The 23,793-nt window shown below is 36.3% G+C and overlaps 1 protein-coding gene across 1 annotated transcript in view; it reads left to right on the forward strand.

Annotated features, from left to right (window-relative positions):
- Positions 1 to 1,542: 1,542 nt before the first annotated feature.
- Positions 1,543 to 23,793, forward strand: part of sez6a (seizure related 6 homolog a) — a 56,151-nt gene continuing 33,900 nt past the window's right edge. The window contains exon 1 of the mRNA XM_067399136.1: positions 1,543 to 1,851. Coding sequence (XP_067255237.1) covers positions 1,764 to 1,851 — 88 coding nt within the window. The 5' untranslated portion in view covers positions 1,543 to 1,763. The remainder of the gene's footprint in view (positions 1,852 to 23,793) is intronic.

Below are 23,793 nucleotides of genomic sequence, written 5' to 3' on the forward strand. Positions count from 1 at the left end.
AATAATTAAAAATAAAATAATATGTAATTTTTTTTTTTTTTTTTTTTTTAAATATACGTATATGCAGTTTGATGATGGCCAGGCCGGATACTGTCATTGATAAGGACAAAGTAAATTTTTCACCTGATATGGGAGGCTATAGATTAACTTCTCAGTAATAATATCTAAACGGCTGTTTAGTCAGCAACCCATCCGAAATGAATTTAGTGCCCGTGAAGATGATGATGATCGCTTCATTACCTCAACACATTGGTCAGTCTATTTCACGGCCGTGATTTTCATTAGCTAAGCAGACAGAAGTGCTGCGCAGCTGAAATCTCTGACTGAGGGTGTAAGCAATGAGACACAAGCATAAAAAACAACAACTATCAGGCCAAATATACAGCACAGAATGTAAAAAAGAGCCTGGGGCCGGTTGCATAAACTGCCAAGACTAGTCTTACAAGTTAGTCATCAGTTTTTTTCTTTAAGTTTTTTTTTTTTTTTTTTTAAAGTCAGTTACATAAAAACGTAGATTGCTCTAATTTGATACTGAAAAGTAAGACTGATTGATTACCCCTAACTAACAGCTAGCTGGACATGGTCTTAACATAATGGCTATGTTTATGCAGCTGGCCCCTAATGTTTCTGCTACAGCTGCTACTTCTGTTTTTATTCCTGTTTTTGTTTGAGATGTACAGTAGCTTCAGGACATTTATTATTTGGACATTTAACCCCGACTTAATCGATCGATTTTTCTTTTAAGCCAAAAATCATTAGGATATTAAGTGAAGATCATGTTCCATGAAGATATTTTGTAAATATATTTTGTAAATATTTTGTAAATATATAAAAAATGTATCTTTGTGAGTGGATATGCATTGCTAAGGACTTCATCTAGACAACTTTAAAGGTGATTTTCTCAATATTTTGATTTTTTTTTTGCACCATCAGATTCCAGATTTTCAAATATCTCAGCCAAATATTGTCCTATCCAAACCATACATCAACGGAAAGCTTATTTATTCAGCTTTCAGATGATGCATAAATTTGACCCTTATGATTGGTTTTGTGGTCCAGGGTCACAAATATAATTAATTTGAAGTATATCTGGTTGTTTTATTTCATTTGCACTCTAGTCTGTATGAAACATTTGTTTATTTTATAATTTTTTGCATATTTTATAGTATTAAAATGTTCAGAGTTGTAAGAAAAACAAGTTATTAAAGCTGTTAAATGTTAAGTTTTGTAACTTAATTCTTTGATCAAATCTTCAGGAATTATTGCGATAGACCGTCACAATCCTGTTATGTTTTATCTGATCTGAAATGTAAAACCTTTAATATTGCTATTATTTTACCCACTGAAGCCCATTCACTCACTGTCCTTCCCCTCAACCTTTCAAATGTCTGTATTCCCCAGGGTTAAGTTTATATTAGAACTTGTTCTCATTACATTAGGACGATATGCATCTGATGTAATTCTCCTCTTCCTCTCCACACACAAAAGCTGCTGCTCTAAATAAGCCCAGTGCTACTGGATGAACGCCAGGCTGCTGTCCAAAGTGTCCAGGCGCACTGAGGTTGATTGGAGCTGTCCGCGGTCCTGAACATCCACCGCGCAATCCGCTTATAACAACAACAGCCCGTGAGTCGAGCTCTCTCTCTGCGCGAGTCACCGGGAAGTAGACCGTTTACGGACATTTTATTTGACATTCGAGTAATTCTCGCTGGATTGTTTAACACAAGGACAAATTATAGTGTGTTCTGAGGAGTCGTTTCAGCATGTGCGTAAGGATCGAGTTCCGAACGAACTGGCTCTTCTTTCTGCTGCTCATTCTGAGTCTTTCAGTGATTCACACGCGTTGTCAAGGTTAGTGTTTATTTTTAAGTACTACTAATGCTGCTGTATGTAATTAATAGAGTTAGATATTCATCTTGGGCACGGGATTAATTGAGCTTGTACCTGCTATATGGGGCTTTACTAGCAAATGATTTCTTAGTAAGCGCCACACCAATGCTAATTACAAATTACGCATAAATATTGAGACAATTTAGGAGGTTCGTTGATCACGTGATGTACTACTTCAACAGAAATCTGCACGAAACTGTCATAAATAACTTCATCTGTAGTGTTGAAAGAAAGTCAGGAGCTGTTCACGTTGATGTGATGTTGCGTTCAAAATAAGTAAATAAAAACAGGCGCAAAATTGGGTTCGAGATGACTAACTTTAAGTTACTTCTTGAAAGGGCGCGATATGCGACACAACGCCTAGAGAGTCCGTCTGCAAATAACATGAACCCCCTAAAGTAAGGCAAAACAAAATGTTGAGGTGGTCCTGTAAGTATAAGGGGGAATATTATTGTATTTTATAAACATTATAAGTTTAAACAATCACAAAAGTTACATTACACGTTGGTTTTTTACACACAAATATACATAAGTGCGAGTTCGTCTGTGGCAGTAACCATAGAAACAGTACGCTGCTCGAGCACGTCGATCGACGCGACTGTAGTATCGGACTGAATGTTAGCAAAACATGACGAGTACTCTCATTATCACATCATTAAAATATTGTTTTTGTTTTAAAAATTATTTTAAAAAAGTAGCCTATTTTAGACTATTGTCGCTCGTTGCCATAACATTTTTCGCATCGAAAATGAGATATATCGAATCTGTAGCCTCAATTTGCACCATTTCACAAGTCAAATATCGGTGCAGTGTTACAACGGGACAGAGTGATTGTGCTGTGGGTCCCTGCAGCAGAAGATAATAACACTAATCCTGAAGATTAGATTGCCACCGTCCTGAACAAACCTGTTTATGAAACCAGCAGAGTTGTGTTGTTTTTACGAGACTCTATCTCAGCTTATTCAGGTCATTTTAACAGTTATGGATAGACTGCAGATGGCACAGAGGTTTTTTAGAATAAAACTGCTTCATAAGTCAGTGTATTGTTGCTGTTTATATTTCATTTAGAGACAGCATGTTTAGCAGCCATATGTTGTGCTGTGATAATGAGATATATACCGCCTGTACTATACTGTGGGCTCATGCTTGCTTTATAAGTACAAATTCTGCAATGAGATTTTAATGAGACAATTGGAATTGCACAAATGGACTTAAACATGAATAAAATATGCACTCTTTTAAATTATACATTATAATTTATGCAAGCTTTTTAAACTCATTGAATTAAAGCAGATGACAGTGATAGTATTTCAACATAAACAAAAAAACTGAGGTGGTTGATAGTCTAATTACAAAAATAAATAAATGGAAATATAATGTCATTGACTTTTTATTACTGCTTTGCTTTTGTTTGTAAAGGCTAGAAACTTCTACATCCTCTACCATTAAATTCACTGAGACATTTTTAAAGAAACTGACGTTTCTGTTTACAAATGTAGCATTAAATGAATCTTCCGGTGACTTGCAGGCATGCACGTTACATAATGTAATTTTCTGCTTGGTCTTATATGTGGGTTTTTCCCTCATTATAGTACATTTTTGTGTTTTTTTTTTTTTTAATCATGGTGAATTTTGTTGCACATTTTGAAATTAATTCGCTATAAGACAGTGAGCTGTTACTAAACTGCATGTTTTTATGCTTTGCATATCATATTCCTCCATCAGCGTGCTTTTTAATGTTATGATTGCAAATTATAAATTGAGTTATGGTTTCATGATTTGAAAATACATTTTAGGTGCTAAATAGTTAATGTCATTGTGACTCTTTGAGCCGTGAATGGAAGTTTCATAAGTATTTGAGAGTGAATGAGTCATTTAGGCAGCTGGAGGGAAATGTATTTCTATGCAGGCAGAAGTATGTGAAGTCATTTTGAAGTGTGCACTGGGTCTTTTCAAAGGTCTATTTCTGAATTCATTTTGCTGCAGCTTTCTTATCAGATCCTTTCATAATTCCTTGCGAGACTCATCATCGCGTATTCTGGCTATTCAAAAACAGAAGCATGGAAACAGTCTGAGGGTTTCAATTTCTGCCTTTCATACCCCTGATTTCAGGGGAGGGTTTGAAATTGTTCAACACCTGTTTTTTGGATTGCTGGTGATTAGCTTGATCAAGGGCTATTCAGAAGCTGCTAGTTGACATAATTAGTCTGGTGCTTTGTCAGTTTATGGGTTGTAAATGAGAGTCATTATGGCAGAATGCTCTCTGAGGCCATGTTCAGACTGCCAGCAAAAATCAGAATTTTTGCATATCAAGATTTTATCCAGATGGGTTTTTGAAAGTATGGACAAAAAGTAAAAAAAATAAAAAACACATGAAATCAGATTTTTTTTTCAAATCTGATTCAAACCACATATGGAGGCGATTCCAATCAGATTTTCACAGTGTGTCTCTGGACGCTTTGGCTGCTCAACCGCATTTCAAACTTTTGCGTCTTTTGCATCACTCTTCAATTCAATTCAATTCACATTTATTTGTATAGTGCTTTTCACGATACATATCATTTCAAAGCAGCTTTACAGAGAATGCATGTTAACATTACAATTTAAAGAATGCAGTTAGCAATTAATGTAATAATTTAGGCAATTAATTTACAATCACTGTTAGCAGTTTAACTGATGGTAAAAACAATGAGCTCCTGGAAAAATGAATTACATTAACAATAATTAGGATATAAATTGGGCAATGTGCATGTTGATCCAGATGATTGCGTCTTCTGAAGTCCTCACAGGAGTTGGCGCCGTGTCTTCATAGGTGTTGGTAATCTCTTAACACGACACACGCCGATAATGTCAAAACTGGTGACGGAAATTTTCAAATGTCCAAAGATTTCGTCATTTTCCTGTATGACAGAGGAGTTCTGCAGGCACCATTTCTCCTGAATCCATTTTGAAAGCCTTGTCACATGGGTACACCTATGTCGTTATCAAAGCAACCCATGCAGATAGGTTGGCAGTGCTGGGTAGTAACTGATTACATGAAATCTGGATTATGTTACTTGTAACATAAAGTACTTGTAAATAGATTATATTAAATTTGTAAAATGCTTGTAATTAGACTACAGTTACCTTTTTTTATTGATTACATGATTACATATTGGTCTCACAATAGCAGTAAATTATTAATAATTCATTAATTCTCCCTACTACTGTTTTATCCTTTAAAATTTACTTTTTAAAAAAGCCTACTGCTTATACAGTACAGTCCAAAAGTTTGGAACCACTAAGATTTTTAATGTTTTTAAAAGAAGTTTCGTCTGCTCACCAAGGCTACATTTATTTAATTAAAAATACAGTAAAAAACAGTAATATTGTGAAATATTATTACAATTTAAAATAACTGTGTACTATTTAAATATATTTGACAAAGTAATTTATTCCTGTGATGCAATGCTGAATTTTCAGCATCATTACTCCAGTCTTCAGTGTCACATGATCCTTCAGAAATCATTCTAATATGCTGATCTGCTGCTCAATTAACATTTATGATTTATATTTTCAATGTTGAAAACAGTTGTGTACTTTTTTTTCAGGATTCCTTGATGAATAGAAAGTTCAAAAGAACAGCATGTATCTGAAATACAAAGCTTCTGTAGCATTATACACTACCGTTCAAAAGTTTGGGGTCTGTAAGAATTTTTATTTTAATTTTTTTTAAAGAAATTAAAGGAATGAATACTTTTATTCAGCAAGGATGCATTAAATCAATCAAAAGTGGCAGTAAAGTCATTTATAATGTTACAAAAGATTAGATTTCAGATAAACACTGTTCTTTTGAACTTTCTATTCATCAAATAATCCTGAAAAAAAATATTGTACACAAATATTTTGTACAATTGTACACATTAAATGTTTCTTGAGCAGCAGATCAGCATATTAGAATGATTTCTGAAGGATCATGTGACACTGGAAACTGGAGTAATGATGCTGAAAATTCAGCTTTGCCATCACAGGAATAAATTACTTTGTGAAATATATTCAAATAGAAAACAGTTATTTTAGATTGTAATAATATTTCACAATATTACTGTTTTTACTGTATTTTTAATTAAATAAATGTAGCCTTGGTGAGCAGACGAAACTTCTTTTAAAAACATTAAAAATCTTAGTGGTTCCAAACTTTTGGACTGTACTGTATATTCAGAAGGTCTTCCAGGTTTGTGGAATTCGCCCTTCACCATGAGTTTGATTGACAGCTGATCTAACCAATCATAACACTGAGTCCGCCATTTTGTACAACAAACAAACCAGACAGGAGAGTTAGTAGATTAACATCAGTCGACTTCAACTTGAAAAATGGTGTGTATTGATGTCTTTCCGCGGTTGAAACAACATACTTTCTGATGTTCATTCAGGTTTTTGTCATGCTGTAACTAGTAGGAAGAGATGAACTGCTTGAACTGAGGCACTACAGTGATATGTCATGCCACATTAAAGATGGTATTTAAATTTCAGACTTTGTTTCATATCAAAAGTAACCTGCTCTGTCTTGTCTGTCGGCATGTCAGTGTAGATTATCCTATTCAAATCAATGCGATAAACGAGTTACTGTAGGTAAAGTAATCTAAAAGTAGTCAGATTATATTACCTAAAATGTATAATGTAACAGATTACGTTACTAACTACAGTTTTTGTCTTGTAATTTGGAATCAGTAACTGATTACAATTTGTAAATAATCTACCCAGCACTGTAGGTTGGTTATGTCTGGACACACAAATCATATTTGATCACATATTTGATTAATAGTGTGAACAGTCTTCCTGAAAAGATGTTATTTGAAGAAAAAAAAATAGTATTTGCCTGCAGTTTGAACATAACCTAATATCCTCATGCTGTCTGAACTCTGCAGGTGGTGCTAACCGTCCCTTTGCTGTCTCTCACAGAAACGGAAAGATCTTAGTCTTTTGGGCTCTTCTGAGAGAACTTTGTTCTCTGTTGATGGTTTATGTACTTCACGTGTTCCTAATTTACACAGAAGAAGAGCAGAAATCTAGTAGTAGGGGCTAACACAGCCATCCTAACCAAAATCGTGGCTGATATTACTTGCGATTCATCCATCAAATAGAAATGGGAGGTTAGGTTGGATGAATTGCTTTGTGGTATACAGCTTTGAACCAAAAGCAATGGCAGGCCGTTCTGCGATGGCCTTTTATCATAAAGAAATGCAGCAGATTATAGAGGACAGAAAGTATAATGTGTCTGGAACCATTTATTGTAGCGTTTTATCTGTGTGACCGTGCAAAACTCTTAAAGTATGCCACACACATTTCCTTTTGTGTCAAAAAGGCATTTAAAACCCTTTATTCAATCAGCATGCTGTGATGGTTCTTGTATTGATTTCAAGTGTTTTTATTTCAGCCTAAAGGGCGGCGACATCGACTTCCTGGGCATCAATACTCGCTGATCCTCTTGAAAGCGCAAAGCTGATGCTCTTAACATGCCAGGCACCTGCAGCCACACAACCATAAAATTGGTATATTTAAGAGGAAGATTACAAGTTGACATTTTGACTTTTAAAATGCCACAAGTCCGTTGGCCTCCTAATCCCCCTCTTGTTATGTGTGACATTTCATTATTTAGTATCCTGATGGCTTCCTCTGCCTCCGATTCAGAATGCAGAACAGGGTACATCTTAAAATACACTAAGGATATTTTTTACGAAGGCTATAATGGTCTATTCTTGCCTTCTTCATTAAAAGGAAGAAGTACTGCATTTTGAAGCATTCTTAGTTTTAGTTTAAAATAAGTATACTAATAGCACACTTGAATAAACTTATTTTTTTTGTAAGGGGTTTCAGCAGTTCAGAACCGATTCTTTCATTTAGGAGACAATAACTTTATTTGTTATTATTTCACTTTGACCTTTAAAACTTTGCAGACCTTTTAAATTCAACTACATTACACACTGCATGAAAGGTGATTTTCGAAAAAGCATGATAGGGGCACCTTAAGTGATTTGAAATTGGGGGTCAAGTGTCTCGAGTTTGTGTTTTTTTAAAGGTGCCGTAGAACATGTTTTCACAAGATGTAATATAAGTCTAAGGTGTCCCCTGAATGTGTCTGTGAAGTTTCAGCTCAAAATACCCCATCGATTTTTTTTAATGCATTTTTTAACTGCCTATTTTGGGGCATCATTAAATATGCGCCGATATAGGCTGCGGCCCCTTTAAATTCTCGTGCTCCACGCCCCCGAGCTCGCGCTTGCCTTAAACAGCATAAACAAAGTTCACACAGCTAATATAACCCTCAAAATGGATCTTTACAAAGTGTTCGTCATGCAGCATGTCTAATCGTGTAAGTATGGAATTTATTTGGATGTTTACATTTGATTCTGAATGAGTTTGAGGCTGTGCTCCGTGGCTAAAGCTAACATTACACACTGTTGGAGAGATTTATAAAGAATGAAGTTGTGTTTATGAATTATACAGACTGCAAGTCTTTAAAAAATGAAAATAACGACAGTCTTGTCTCCATGAATACAGTAAGAAACAATGGTAACTTTAACCACATTTAACAGTACATTAGCAACATGCTAACGAAACATTTAGAAAGACAATTTACAAATATCACTAAAAATATCATGATATCATGGATCATGTCAGTTATTATCGCTCCATCTGCCATTTTTCGCTGTTGTCCTTGCTTGCTTACCTAGTCTGATGATTCAGCTGTGCACATCCAGACGTTCTGCCCTTGTCTAATGCTTTGAACATGGGCTGGCATATGCAAATATTGGGGGCGTACACCCCAACTGTTACGTAACAGTCGGTGTTATGTTGAAATTGGCCTGTTCGTCGGAGGTCTTTTAAACAAATGACATTTTAAGACTCACTGTATGTCATTTCCATGTACTGAACTCTTGTTATTTAACTATGCCAAGGTAAATTCAATTTTTAATTCTAGGGCACCTTTAAAAATGTAATTGCATTTATTCTGATATCTCCTTTTAATATGAACATTTTGTGATATTACTGAGTGTTTGTTAATATTCTAAGCAGATATCTATGCTGTAATATGCTGTATATGAAATATTTTTGCCTTTTTGTTCATTCTTAGAGATGTTGACAACTGCCCAGTGTCTTTACATAAAGTGACAGGGAAAGGTGTCTGAAGATCCCTTGAGCTCATTTGTCAAATAAGAGGCTCTGTGTTTTGGCAGGATCAGAGCAGAGGACACTGGTCTCTCAAAGTCTCCAGGACAAATGGAGGTTTTGTGGCGTCTTTTTGTTGCAGCGTTCAGATGTCACTTGAAACGGCTGCTGCGATCGATGCCCAGAGCATCTGAATTCTGTCATGCTGTAATAAATGCACTGTTGATGTTCTTCAATTTGAGACTTTTCTCCCTGCATTCCTCCTTCATAGGCAGAAACAAAGATAGCTGATTGCATTTTTTTCTTGTTATCAGTTTAAGTGCCTCATACTTGAATTACTTTCAGATCTGAGGAATATGTAAGCCAGTTGGACTGGTAAAAACCAATAGATCCTGACTCTTGGAGACTGCTTAAGCCAGCCAATCAGGGCAGAGCTTGCATTTTTGTGTGCAATATGTGTCAGATAATCAGTAAATGGACTGTTGGTTGTACTATGTAGATATCTAGATAAAGCTGTGTGAGTTTAAGCCTTCAAATCACTTTTTGATCATGCTATACTGACTTTTTCTGGCCTCATCTCTCAGGTTTGACACCCTTCCTTTGGCTCTGAAGGTTCTGACACTGAATACAATAAAAAAGGACTTACCAGTCAAAATCTCAAGGGGCGTTTAAGATGTTAGGAGATATCTGTGCTGAAAGTAATTACGCCCATTTAATTGCAGCAATTAGTGCAGTTAATGAGGAACTCTGCTAAAGTTATGTGTATTTCAGCTGTAGCTGCAGTTTGTGAAGTTGTTTAGGTGTTGTGCTGTTTACCTTTGCGGTGATTTGACAAGGTGACAAAGCCACGGTTGGAATTTGAAGCTCTTCTGTTGCTATGGGAGACGTATCTCTGGATCTGGCATGCCGACAGAACTGTTTGCACCATCCCGTCCTCTCTCATCCGAAACAGAGAAGAAAGATCTGTGTTTTTAGAGGAGAATAGCTCAGTACAGACATATACACACTATTGAAACAGACAGTCCCACAAACAAACATTCATTTGCAACACAGGCCCTCCATACATTAAACATGAAAGACGAAATCTCTTCCATGGTGAGTTTTGGACATCATTTTTAAAGGTAATATAGAGGATTTTTTCGTTGACTGAGAAACCAAAGACTGTTACTGAGTTTTTGAAATGAGCGCATGCATAAGAACAGCCCCCCTCCATTTCAAAGGTGAATGCGTAAACGATTGGCTGATGTTTTTAAGGCCCTATCTTGTGCACAGATGATGTATATTAATATTATTCCTTTCCGTGCACCTTATAGTCTTTTATCAGTTAGTAAAGACAATTTCAAGTAATATTGCAAAAATGTATAAAACAAAACATCCTCTTTAGCACCTTCAGAGCAGAATTTTTGGAAATAGTTTTTTCCCCATGTTATTAAAGTGTTTGAAGCATATGAAGTTAATGATAATTTTTTTAATTTAATTTGTCTAAATTAATGCTTTTCAGCGGTTTGAAATCTCAACTTACACTAAACATACATGAAAATGTCTGAATGCTAACAGAGAGCTTTCGTGTATTATAAATCTATGTGTGCTGGAATTCTGAAAGATGCATGACACCGATATATGGTTTCACCCTTTTTGTGAAAAGCTTTTGTTTTTCTATTCACTGTGCAGTTTCATTTAGCTCTTGGTGTGAGCAAACCTTAAAGGTGCCGTAGAACGTGTTTTCAAAAGATGTAATATAAGTCTAAGGTGTCCCCTGAATGTGTCTGTGAAGTTTCAGCTCAAAATAACCCATCGATTTTTTTTTAATTCATTTTTTTAATTGCCTATTTTGGGGGATCATTAAATATGAGCAGATTCAGGCTGCGGCCCCTTTAAATTCTCGTGCTGTCGTATAAAGAATGAAGCTGTGTTTATGAATTATACAGACTGCAAGTGTTTAAAGGTGCCCTCGATTGAAAAATTGAATTTATCTTGGCATAGTTTCATTAGCAACATGCTAACGAAACATTTAGAAAGACAATTTACAAATATCACTAAAAATATCATGATATCATGGATCATGTCAGTTATTATTGCTCCATCTGCCATTTTTCGCTGTTGTTCTTGCTTGCTTACCTAGTCTGATGATTCACCTGTGCACATCCAGACGTTACTGGCTGCCCTTGTCAAATGCCTTTCATAATGTTGGGAACATGGGCTGGCATATGCAATTATTGGGGGCGTACACCCCGACTGTTACGTAACGTTATGTTGAGATTCGCCTGTTCTACGGAGGTCTTTTAAACAAATGAGATTTATATAAGAAGGAGGAAACAATGGAGTTTGAGACTCACTGTATGTCATTTCCATGTACTGAACTCTTGTTATTTGACTATGCCAAGATAAATTCAATTTTTAATTCTAGGGCATCTCTAAATTCCGTAAACTCGCAAGAAACATGGATGACAAATTGATTGACAGTTTAGAGTTCACACAGTTCATTCATCTTGCATAACCACTAACACAAATGAGATCAAATAGCTAAAGTGGCTCCTGGTCTGCTCTGTCAGAGGGTGAATTGGTCATTAGAGGTGTAAGGTTAATGCATCAGGACTCCAACAGGGGACTGCGGTCGTGGGTCTGCTCACACTTCTCCTAGGTCTGACTGATTATACACACAAGAGAAGCTGATTAGAGAACGGAGCCACAGTTAGTGCTGCCAATCACAGCTGGGGTTCCTCACACTGCGACACCAGGAAAAAGACTCGGAGAGAGACAGACAGGAAGACATACAGTAGATCTATTCAAAACCTAGTGAGTTGTCTTGCTGTAATAAAGACTATTGGAACACATAGGCTAAAAGTCTTAAAAGAGACTTACAGCTGATTTCATTCGTTTCTGTTAGCATTTGCCGTTTGCTATAAGGTGATACTCTAATAGCATACACAAATTATTATCATTTTTAATTAGACTGGATTTTTAAGAGCTCATATTATTGAGTGAAATATGTATATTTCTATTCAACATTTATCCACCATTTTAAAGGGGCTATATGTAGAATTCAGAAACCCTTGTTTGTAGCGACACCGGTATAAAATACCTATGCAGTGATTAACAAACATCCAGACCAACGCTGCTGAGAGCAACATTTTAAGGTGCCATCGAACGTTTTTTTACAAGATGTAATATAAGTCTAAGGTGTCCCTTGAATGTGTCTGTGAAGTTTCAACTCAAAATACCCCATAGATTTTTTTTAAAAAAAATTTTAACTGCCTATTTGGGGGCATCATTAGAAATGCGCCGATTCAGGCTGCTGCCCCTTTAATTGCTCGCACTCTCTGCCCCCAGAGCTCTCGACTCTATCATTGCATAAACAAAGTTCACACAGCTAATATAACCCTCAAAATGGATCTTTACAAAGTGTTCGTCATGCAGCATGTCTAATTGCTGAAGTATAGTATTTATTTGGATGTTTACATTTGATTCTGAATGAGTTTGATAGTGCTCTGTGGCTAAAGCTAACATTACACACTGTTGGAGAGATTTATAAAGAATGAAGTTGTGTTTATGTATTATACAGACTGCAAGTGTTTAAAAATGAAAATAACGACGGCTCTTGTCTCCGTGAATACAGTAAGAAACGATGGTAACTTTAAGCACATTTAACAGTACATTAGCAACATGCTAAGGAAACATTTAGAAAGACAATTTACAAATATCACTAAAAATATAATGTTATCATGGATCATGTCAGTTATTATTGCTCCATCTGCCATTTTTCGCTATTGTTCTTGCTTGCTTACCAAGTCTGATGATTCGGCTGTGCACATCCAGACTTTAATACTGGCTGCCCTTGTCTAATGCCTTTCATAATGTTGGGAACATGGGCTGGCATATGCAAATATTGGGGGCGTACACCCCGACTGTTACGTAACAGTCGGTGTTATGTTGAGATTCACCTGTTCTTCGGAGGTCTTTTAAACAAATCAAATTTACACAAGGAGGAGGAAACAATGGAGTTTGAGACTCACTGTTTGTCATTTTCATGTACTGAACTCTTGTTATTTAACTATGCCGAGGTAAATTCAATTTTCAATTCGATGGCACCTTTAATATAAATATGTAAATATGTGCTCCGTGCAGTGGTGAGAAAGCAGCAGTTAAGAAAGCTTCTGATCATAGCGATATGGATATGTTTGCACCCGCTCTGCAATTCACCGTCATCATGTCAACAGATGAGGTCATTAAAATTACTGATAGTTTTATTATAAAGTATTTGAGACATCGTGAGACTATGATTGAATTAATCCCTTTTCTTTGCATGACACATTGACATTACACTACAGAATAGTTATTTCTGCATTATCCTGAACATTGTATAAGTATTCGTTTCATGTGTCAAAGAATGGAAGAATGGAAGAAAGGCTCTCGGGAGCGTGCGTAAATGTCACATCCCTTTGATTTTCCTGACATGCTTTCATAAACTGTCCCAATTCAGAGGCTGCATCCTTCGAAGGACTCAGACTTACTTCAAAGGCCGCAAAGGTCGGACCGAGCATTGTTAAATGGAACGGTCTAACCTAAGGAGGAATGTTTTCTCGCCTAGACACTGTGATAGCTGACGCAATCTGCCTTTGAAGGATGTAGCCTCTGAAGACACGTCACTCATATTGTTTTGAATGGGAGAAAGTACAACGCGCAATATGGCGGAATAAGTCCCTCCTTCTAAATAAGAGCCAATCTTCGATTGGTAAAGTCATGGCATCACTGCAGGGTCATTAGAAGCTCCGGGTCGTATAGATAGAAACAGTCAGACGCGCGCCCCCGAAATGAGACACAAGAGACGCCCATTTAGGATTGCGAATGTGCACTAGCTTGATCCATCATGAAAAATACAGTTTTTTGTCATGATTCGAGCATTTAGAAACAAAACTTATGAGACAGTTGTTGTTAGATTGTTAGATCAAATATGAAATTTAATCAAAAGCTTGGCAAACAGCTTTGGAGATTTTGATGTTTCCCCATTCAAAGTAATAGGAGCTGCACTTGAGGCGTTTCAAAGATGGCCGCCGAGTGAAATGACTTGTCCTAAAGGGAATTTGGTTATACAGTAGTCAACCTAGGAAATCGGAGAAAGTCTCGTTACTTAAGTTTAGGGCTGCACGATTAATCGCATGCTATTCTCACGCGCATTTCGTCAGTAAAGCCGGTTCCCTGATTACTGCTAAACCGCCATCACCTGCTTTCAAATGAAGCGGCATTTAATAGACAGAGCCGTAGATCACTGAAAAGCCACGCAATATCGCGTTCATATCGCAGATGAATCGCCTGCGATAATGAACGCGATATTGCGTGGCTTGTCTGTGAACTACGGCTCTGTCTAATAAAAGGCGCTCAGTTTAAAAACAGGTGATGGCGATTTAGCGGTAATCAGGGAACCGGCTTTACTGACGAAATGCGCGTGAGAATAGCATGTGATTAATCGTGCAGCCCTACTTAAGTTTCATTAAATCCTGTTCACACACTGGCAATAAAAAAGCGATTAATAAATTAAAATTCTTACATATAGCCCCTTTAAATAAATGCTTTCAATTAACTTGTTGCAGACAAACTTAATTTCTCAAGGTAGTTATTGAGTTATCTTGAAATGTTTGTGCTATTATACCAGATGTGTTATTGTTCAGGTTAGTTGCTGTAAGCATATTGACTTTAACTAATTTGTGGAGCAAGATTGTCTTCATAGTAATAGTAGTCATAGTAACTACACTAAAAGAGAAAAATGACTACAGAGGAAGACATTTTCAATGTCAGTTGTAGTGCATTTAGTTATTATGAAATGCATTTTTTGAAAAGTATTTGAATTGTGTTTTGCCAAGTTTATTTATATAAATGATATGCATTCTATATAATTATATATTACAAAAAAAACTGTGATTTTGTGTTTGCATATGTATTTTATGACAGTACCGGTATTTAGCAGAAAGTTAGATCATGTTTTTGTGTGCAAATAGCTTGCTTGTGCATCTGTTTTTCAGAGGAAAGTGCAAGTTCAAGCCTTGAATATCTTACACAACAAGGCCAAATCAACTTGCTTGCTTCTGTTTTTCATTCTCATGAGCTGAACAAGTGTTTTTCATGAAAGGATATTTACTTCACTCGAGTCCATCTGACCTTGAAAGAAACAAAGTTTTCTCGATTTTCCAAGTTCAGGGATTGTTGTGAAATGTACATTCTGAAAGCTACACTCACGTCAATTCCAGACATTCTGAGAGATCTTTAGAGGTCTGTGGTTGCTTGTGAAACAATCCATGGTGTTAAGAAGTCAGTTTCATACAGTGCACGTCTTGCTGCTCTGTTGCCCTGTGTCTGTGTTTTTCCAGTCAGAGGCCTGCAATATCTATCACCCTGTTACATATTCATACACTTAAAAAATCCTCTGTGTTGACCTAGACAGACAGCCTGGGAAAAACCTGTATATTCATTACTCATCATTCATTGCATAAATTGAAAATATCCAGTGGGACGTATCTAAAAGTTGTTTCCATGGTAATTTTCTGGAGAAGTAGCACCCAGTGGGAGCTTCGAAATAAACCGTGCAAAACTTGAGAAGTTAACAAGACACAAGGGGAATACAGTCTACACCATTAGCATCACGCCTTTCTCGCTCTTCCTTTCTTTCTGTCAATCCATGACTTGCTCTCTCAGATGTTTCACATAAAACTCCTTAGGATAAATAAAATGAATTTGTTTGCATAGAGAATGTAAAATTAATATGGATCACTTACATAATTTGGTTTAAAAGTTTATACTGCATTTTCAGATTTCTGATTGCAGCACATTTTAAAAAAAATTTTTGATTTCTTCTGTAACTCATATGAGGTTTTATGGTCTTTTTTTCGGGAAGGAAACCTGAGAAAAATGCCATTTGATACATTAAAGAGGGGGTGTAATGCTATTTCATGCATTCTGAATTATTTACACTGTTAAATTCTAACGCTAAACATGGCCAAAGTTTTAAAACACAAGTTGGACGTATGACGAATATTTCTGTGCCAAATATACAACTTCCGGTTGTGGACATGTTTTGCCAAAAATTTTTTCGAGTATGGCTCTTTATCTCGTAACAAAGGGTGGAATTCCTTGTATAGGCACTTCTCCCTGATAAGCGTGCGCACACATCACCCAGAGCAAGAGCACGCCCATCAACGCGCTTTGTTCGTGATACGGAAGCTGAGAGATTTTTCAACAATGGCTGTGTCCCAATTCAGGGGCTGCACCCTTCGAAGGCTGCATACATCATTGGTCTCATTTAAGAAAAATAACCGTTAGATTGCAAAGTATTTTACGCCTCACAATGAATATCAGTTAATTTTGTTACGGTTACTTTTCCTAAATATGACATCCTTTATGACGTATGCAGCCTTCAAATGCGACCTCCGGAGGACACAGCCTCCGAAATGAGATGCAGTGTTTTTGGTTGTGAGGGAAAGATTACCTTTTTCAGCTTCCCAAACAACCCAGCGTTAAGGGAACAGTGGATGAAGTTTTTCCGGGGCAGCAACAGAGTTCTGCACGTATGTTTGTTTGTTCCTGAAATTTCGGTAATGAATGCTTTGTATTTGATTTCCATCAGATGTCTGTGTTTTGTTGGCAATCGACACGCAAGTGCATATAATGTAAACAACATAAACGTTTTTGTTCCCTTTTTATTTATAATGATGTCACAATGCGCAGACAATCTCTACGCAAAAGCTGCATGTGCTCGTGACACTTTAGCTCCGCCCACGGCAGGCACGTCTCCAGGAGCTTGGCTTTTTTCGGAAAGACTCGGTACAGAGTATCTTTTATAAATATGATAAAACTAAAGACTTTTCGGATATATATAGGATACAATACTACTCTATTGGTACTCAAGATTAACATGAGATAAGCAGAATCTGTGTGTGATACACCCCCTTTAAGGAGATATAACATTTTTCTTTCATATACCCCTAACCCTAATGTACTCTAAAATTATGGTGCATGGGGACTCCATTTACTTCTATTGTTTTTATACTAATCTAATAATATTTTATATTCCCTATTCCAACCCTAATCCTTACAGAAACCATATTGCATTTTGACATTTTCATTATTATTACAAATTATTATTATTTTTTTTTATTTCAATTATTATTTTTTTTATTAAGCTATTTTTCAAAGCAAAACCTGACCCAGAATGTGCAGAACAGAGAGATAAACAAAACTATATATATATAGATATATATAAAAGTATGCATAAAATATAATTATGTACCTAATGTAGGCTTGTATGTATAAGGATATTAACTTCAGACATTTCCTTTCTTGATGTTATGCTCTGGGTTGATGGGAGATGGGCAGATATTGAGCAAAGGCTTCTGGGAGACTACTGAGCTCATCACAGAGCATCTAATCAGTCCCCCTTTCTCTAAGTTTTTAGCAACCTTGACCTTTTGTTTGCAATAAAATCTGCCTGTCAATCACAGGTGTCTATCAGGACTGTTGTCTCAGAAGAGAGAGGCAGACAGAAAGAAAGAGAGCAGAATACCAGGATTTACCTCAGACTTTTATTCTAACATTGCATTTCATATCTCCAGATGTAAATCCCAGCTGATCAGGAGTTTGCTTTTTGACTGACTGATAGAAAGTTCACAGATGCATTCATGTATGAATTACTTTTACATTAACCTCTATATGATTGTAAAACTAATTCAACTAATATGCATTTATTTATATACATATTTATTTATTTCACAATTTGTTTTGTTGCGACCTTATACTAATCGGCTTTAAATTGCTTTTTCACATCAATCTACACTGTTCACCCCATAATGCAAAGCAAAAAGTTTTGCACATATGCATTTGGGGATTTTCTGTCATTGTTCTCTGCAGATCCTCTGACGCTCTTGTCAGGTTGGATGGGGACTGTCGGTGGACAGCCATTTTCAGGATTCTCCAGAGATGTTCTATTGGGCGCTTGCTGATTCAGAGAGTTGTCTTGCACTGCCTTAGCTGTAGGGTCATTGTCCTTTTGGAAGGTGGACCTTCATGCCCAGTCTAAGGTTCTGAATGCTCTGGACCAGGTTTTCATTAAGGATATCTCTATAATTTGCTTCTACCCAGCCGAGTGCCCCAGTCCCTGCCGCTGAAAACCCCCCCACTGCATGATGCTGCCACCACCACGCTTTACTGTTGGGATGGTATTATGCAGGTGATGAGCAGTGCCTGCTTTCCTCCATACATGATGCTTGGAACCGAGGTTAATCGGATCAGGGAAATCTTGTTTCTTACATTCTGAGTCTAAGAGTCCTTCAGGCAATTTTTGCCAATTCCAAGTGGGTTTTCATGTGTCTTCACTGAGGAGAGGCTTGAGTCTGGCCACTCAGCCATAAAGCCCAGATCAGTGGAGTGTTGCTGTGAGGTTTGTCCTTCTAAGTCTCTCCCATCTCCATATATGATCATGGAGCTCAAGCCATTAGCTTCTTGATCACCACTATAACCAAGGCCCTTCTCCATTGATTGCTTGGTTTGTCCAGAACTTCTTCCATTATGGATTATGGAGGCTACATGCTTCAGTGAACCTTCAAAGCAGAAGAATTTTTTTGTTGTCTTCCCCAGATCTGTCTCAATCGTGTCTCTGAGCTCTAGGCAGTTCCTTTGACCTCATGGCTTGGGTTTTACTCTGATATGCATTTTCAGCTGTTAGACCTTATATTAAGAGGTGTGTACCTTTCCGAATCATGTCCATTCAATTAAATTTGCCACTGCTTATCTCCAATCGAAGTGTAGAAACATCTCAAAGATGATCTAGATGATCCTGAGCTAAATTTCAAGTGTCCCAGTAAATTTTATGCAATGTAATCCTATATATGATAGAAAACACTGTTCATAATCACTGTACACATCCATCTCTCCTTACTGACAGCCCACAGACTGCATGTTAATTTACTCCAAGAAATGTAAGAAATAAAAAAGGCATATGCGAGCGCACAGATAAACCAAAGTCTGTTTACTTTACCTCTGTTTGTTTGCTTTTATGCCTTGTGTTGTTGTCTCTTCTCTTCCGTGGCTTTATTTTTCTCTGACAAGCTGTCATTTCCTCGCAGGCCTTTGTTCTTTCAAATAGCATGAATTATGCTTTCTCTTTTTCTCTCTCTCTCTCTCCTGTCACTCTGATCAAGTGTTTTCTGAAGAGTATGGTGCAGAATGAAAGCGTCTTAGTGAGGCTGCCTGTGAGATTTCATTTCACAATTCATCTGAGTATTCACACATACGTCTCTGTGTTAGAAATATAAATAAAGAAATCTGTGTATAACTTTTCTTTCCTCCTGTACTGAAAAAACTATTGATCACAAGAAACCTAGATTTTTAAAAAAAAAATTAAGATATATGAGAGCTGTTATGGATAAATGAGTAGTTATTTATTCAGATACTGTGTTTGTATAAAGAGAGTCCCTTTAAAGGCGTGGTCACACTAGACTTTGAGCATGTACAATTCAAAGCAATGGACAACATATGTCCTTTATTAAAAACATAAATTTAACTTTTAACGAATAATAATAAATCCAAAATCCAAAGATACAGAAGTTACTGAGATGTATTGATCTTCTATTGGTCATGAATATATATATTTTTTTTTGTACTGCAGAAAATTTGGCATGAATTTGCATTTCCGGGCTCCCACATTTGCATGAGTATGAATGGATAATGCTGTAAAATAACATATTTAAAATCAGTAAAAATATTTCTTCTTTAGCTCAAATCACCCTTAAAGCTATAATTTAATATATTAATGTACATTTTAGACATTTTTTTAATATTGTTAAATAGTGTATATATGTATGTATATATATATATATATATATATATATATATATATATATATATATATATATATATATATATATATATATATATAATTTAATTTAATTTAATATGGTTTCATAATATTTATAATATATAATCTTTGCAGAATGTCAGTGGTGATTATTTTTTAGTTTTATTACCCACAATGCTTTGCTGTTCAATCTAACTGCAATAAAAGTGGGAAAATTATGGTTTTCATCATAAGAGGAGAAAAAGAGAGAAAGGTAAATGGGGAGAGAGATACAGAAAGGGAGAGGTGAATAACAAATCAAACCATTATTTATAGAGTGTTGTGCAGACTATTTCTGATCTTATAACAATGTTCCTCTGGATTTACAACATTCCTCAGGAGGCGGATGGCCAAAAAAGATCATTAGTATTTCCTTGGGCATGTTCTCTCCCTCCTTCTGTGCAAACTGTCATGGGATAGCCTCCTGAAAAATCAGCCTCACTAAACCTACAGGAGACTGGTGCAGTTTGAAGACACAGAGCTTTTCATCTTAGTGAGTTTTCTTTTGATAACGAACATGCAGTGATGCTGCATTAATCATAGAACTGGATTTGAAAGGATGCAACGCTTAATTCAAACTCTGCTTAGATGAAATCCAGAGAGAGCAGAGATGCCTCAGAAGACAGGAAAGGGTTTTGTTGTTTATCTCTTTGATGAAATAAGTTATTTGTCATCAATAAGCCCTATAAGTTTGTTTTCTGTAGGTCTGTGTTCCAGTCCTCAGTGTCCCTCTGCAGTGTTCACTGTTCCCTACACACTTAGCAAGGGATATTTGTAGAAGTTCACTTCACTTGACAGAATGTGTTCATTTGGAATGGCCTGTAATGTCTTCATGACATAATATACCAACATAAACAATAATATCATTATATATACACCAGTGGCGTGCAGCGGTGTTCTGAAATGAGGCACATTTTTTATTTATTTATGAATCAATGTAAATTCATGTATTACTCTTAACGTTGACGCATCTTTCTTGTTAAATGAACATTACTTTGCATTACATCAAAAAAGAAAAAAAGAAACCAAATACAATTCTATTTTGTAATTTTACATTAAAGGTGCCCTTGATTCAAAAATGTAATTTACCTTGGCATAGTTGAATAACAAGAGTTCAGTACATGGAAAAGACATACAGTGAGTATCAAACACCATTCTGTCTTATATAAATCTCATTTGTTTAAAAGACCTCCAAAGAACAGGCGAAGCTCAACATAACACCGACTGTTACGTAACAGTCGAGGTCTACGCCCCAATATTTGCATATGCCAGCCCATGATGTTCCAAACATTATAAAAGGCATTACACAAGGGCAGCCAGTTAACGTTTGGAGCTGCACACAGCTGAATCATCAGACTAGGTAAGCAAGAACAACAGTGAAAAATGGCAGATGGAGCGATAATAACTGACATAATCCATGATAACATGATATTTTACTGATATTTGTAAATTGTCTTTCTAAAAGTTTCGTTAGCATGTTGCTAATGTACTGTTAAATGTGGTTAAAGTTACCATCGTTTATTACTGTATTCACAGAGACAAGAGCTGTTGCTGTTTTCATTTTTTAAACACTTGCAGTCTGTATAATTCATAAACACAACTTCATTCTTTGTAAATCTCTCCAACAGTGTAGCATTAGCCGTTAGCCACGGAGGACAGCCTCAAATTCACTCAGAATAAAACTTTAACATCCAAATAAATACTTTACTCACATAATTCGAAGCATGCATGCAGCATGCATGACGAACATCTTGTAAAGATCCATTTGAGGGTTATATTAGCTGTGTGAACTTTGTAAATGCGCTGTAATATAGTCAACAGCTGGTGTGGCAGGGAGCGCGCGATTTAAGGGGGCGGCGCAGAGTGTAAATCAGTGCATTGTTAATGATGCCCCAAAATAGGCAGTTAAAAAATTAATTTAAAAAAATCTATGGGGTATTTTGAGCTGAAACTTCACAGACACATTCACGAGACACTTTAGACTTATATTACATCTTGTGAAAGAACGTTCTTGGGCACCTTTAACAATGTATTGTTCTATTTAGCAAAACCAAGCCAATCTCATCAAGCTAGTGTTTTAAGCATTTCTACATTCATTCCAAAATAATAACTAAAGGCCATAATAATTTAAACAATATATTTTATTTGTGTATTGATGTTTTTCTTTTTGATTGTCATCTTAGGATATTTTGGATCATCAGTCATGCTCCGTAAACACCGTCTGTCACAGACACGAATTGTATTTTTAATTTCACCAAGCTGATTGCCCAAAAAAAAAAAAAAAAAAAAACGCTGTCATCATGCTTTCAGTCCATTTCAAGTTTGATTTTGACATGACATAAAGCAGTGATATCTAACTGGGTGATCTGTTTACTTACTTTTCAATAAGTTTTCCCATTGACGGCATCATTTGTTCATTCAAACGGACACGCGGAAGGCGCACGTAAACAGGAGGCGGGATTTATCGCACAAACCAATCATATCCAATCATAACCAATTACATCCAATCATAGCATGATGGAGACATTGCCTCCTCTCACGTGACTTTCCCCCATTCATTCTCAATTACCCCCCACAAAACCCACCGCACGCCGGAGTTCTCATGATTTTCTATGGTTTCTTATGAGAGCAAAGGGAGGCATGACTCCTGCTGAAACTTTACCTGCGGGAGTCGCTGTTTGGCAGTGTTCCTTTAGAAATACACGTGACTTGTGCTCTTTTTAATGTCATAATTTGCAATATTTGTGTTGTTTTATATGTAATATGGTTTATTTTCTCATCCTATTTTTTTGAGGAGGCACTGCCTCCCTTGCCTCCTCGGAGGAAATGCCCATGATATATTCACGCACACACACACAACACACACACATATATATATATATAATCTTTAAACGCCCGGATATAGTGATAAATGTCTGTTGCTATATAATGTTTCATGTGAAAAGAAACGTGATTTGGTTAATGTGCAGTAAGAGCATACCATGTGTATCTTATTTCACTTTCCTTTGACAGGTATCATTCACTCTATGAAATAATACAGGCAGCAGAATCAGTAAGACAATATTATTAACAAGCATTATATACCAGCCTTCATTTTCATGTCCAGAAAACAGCCCATTTTTAACAGGTTTCAGCAAGACAGAATTGCAGTGACCTCTTCTCCATGTGGGTGGAAAGCTGTCTGCACGTCCACGCTTTAAAATATTCCACAAGCTGCCAACAATTAAATCATGAGCTTTCAGGTATAACGACACTTTTTTCCGCCCAGCTAAGCTATGTGTCAGAGAAGAGCTGCTAATGTATGAGCTCGGTAAATGATACATGCTGTTCACTAACACCTACACAAGTACGCTTTACTTTGTTTGTTGCTGAGCATAAGTCAACTTTTACTGATTTATTATAGAATTTAAACTTAAAAAGTTCTCCACCTAGTACTATTTACTTTAATGAAGTTAGTGATCTTATTTAACAGTGATAAAAAGGACTGTTTTGCTATCAAAGTGAGGACATTCCATAGGCGTAATGGTTTTCATACTGTACAAACTGTACATTCTGTCTCCCTACACTACCCCCACCCCTAAACCTACCCATCACAGAAAACATTCTGCATTTTTACATTTTTAATAAAACATTGTTTAGTATGTTTTTAAAGCTATTTTAAATATTTCATGTTTCCGTCATAATACCAGTGTAATACCCATGTCATTATACAAATTTGTGTCCTCATAAATCACAAAAATGTGCGCACACACACACACATATATATATATATATATATATATATATATATATATATATATATAGTATACTGCCTATAATTGTTTTAAATAGTATGTGAGATGGTATGCATTAAGCAGCAATGAATGTTTTAAACA

Source organism: Chanodichthys erythropterus, chromosome 10, assembly GCF_024489055.1.
Source record: "Chanodichthys erythropterus isolate Z2021 chromosome 10, ASM2448905v1, whole genome shotgun sequence".
Taxonomy (NCBI): Eukaryota; Metazoa; Chordata; class Actinopteri; order Cypriniformes; family Xenocyprididae; genus Chanodichthys; species Chanodichthys erythropterus.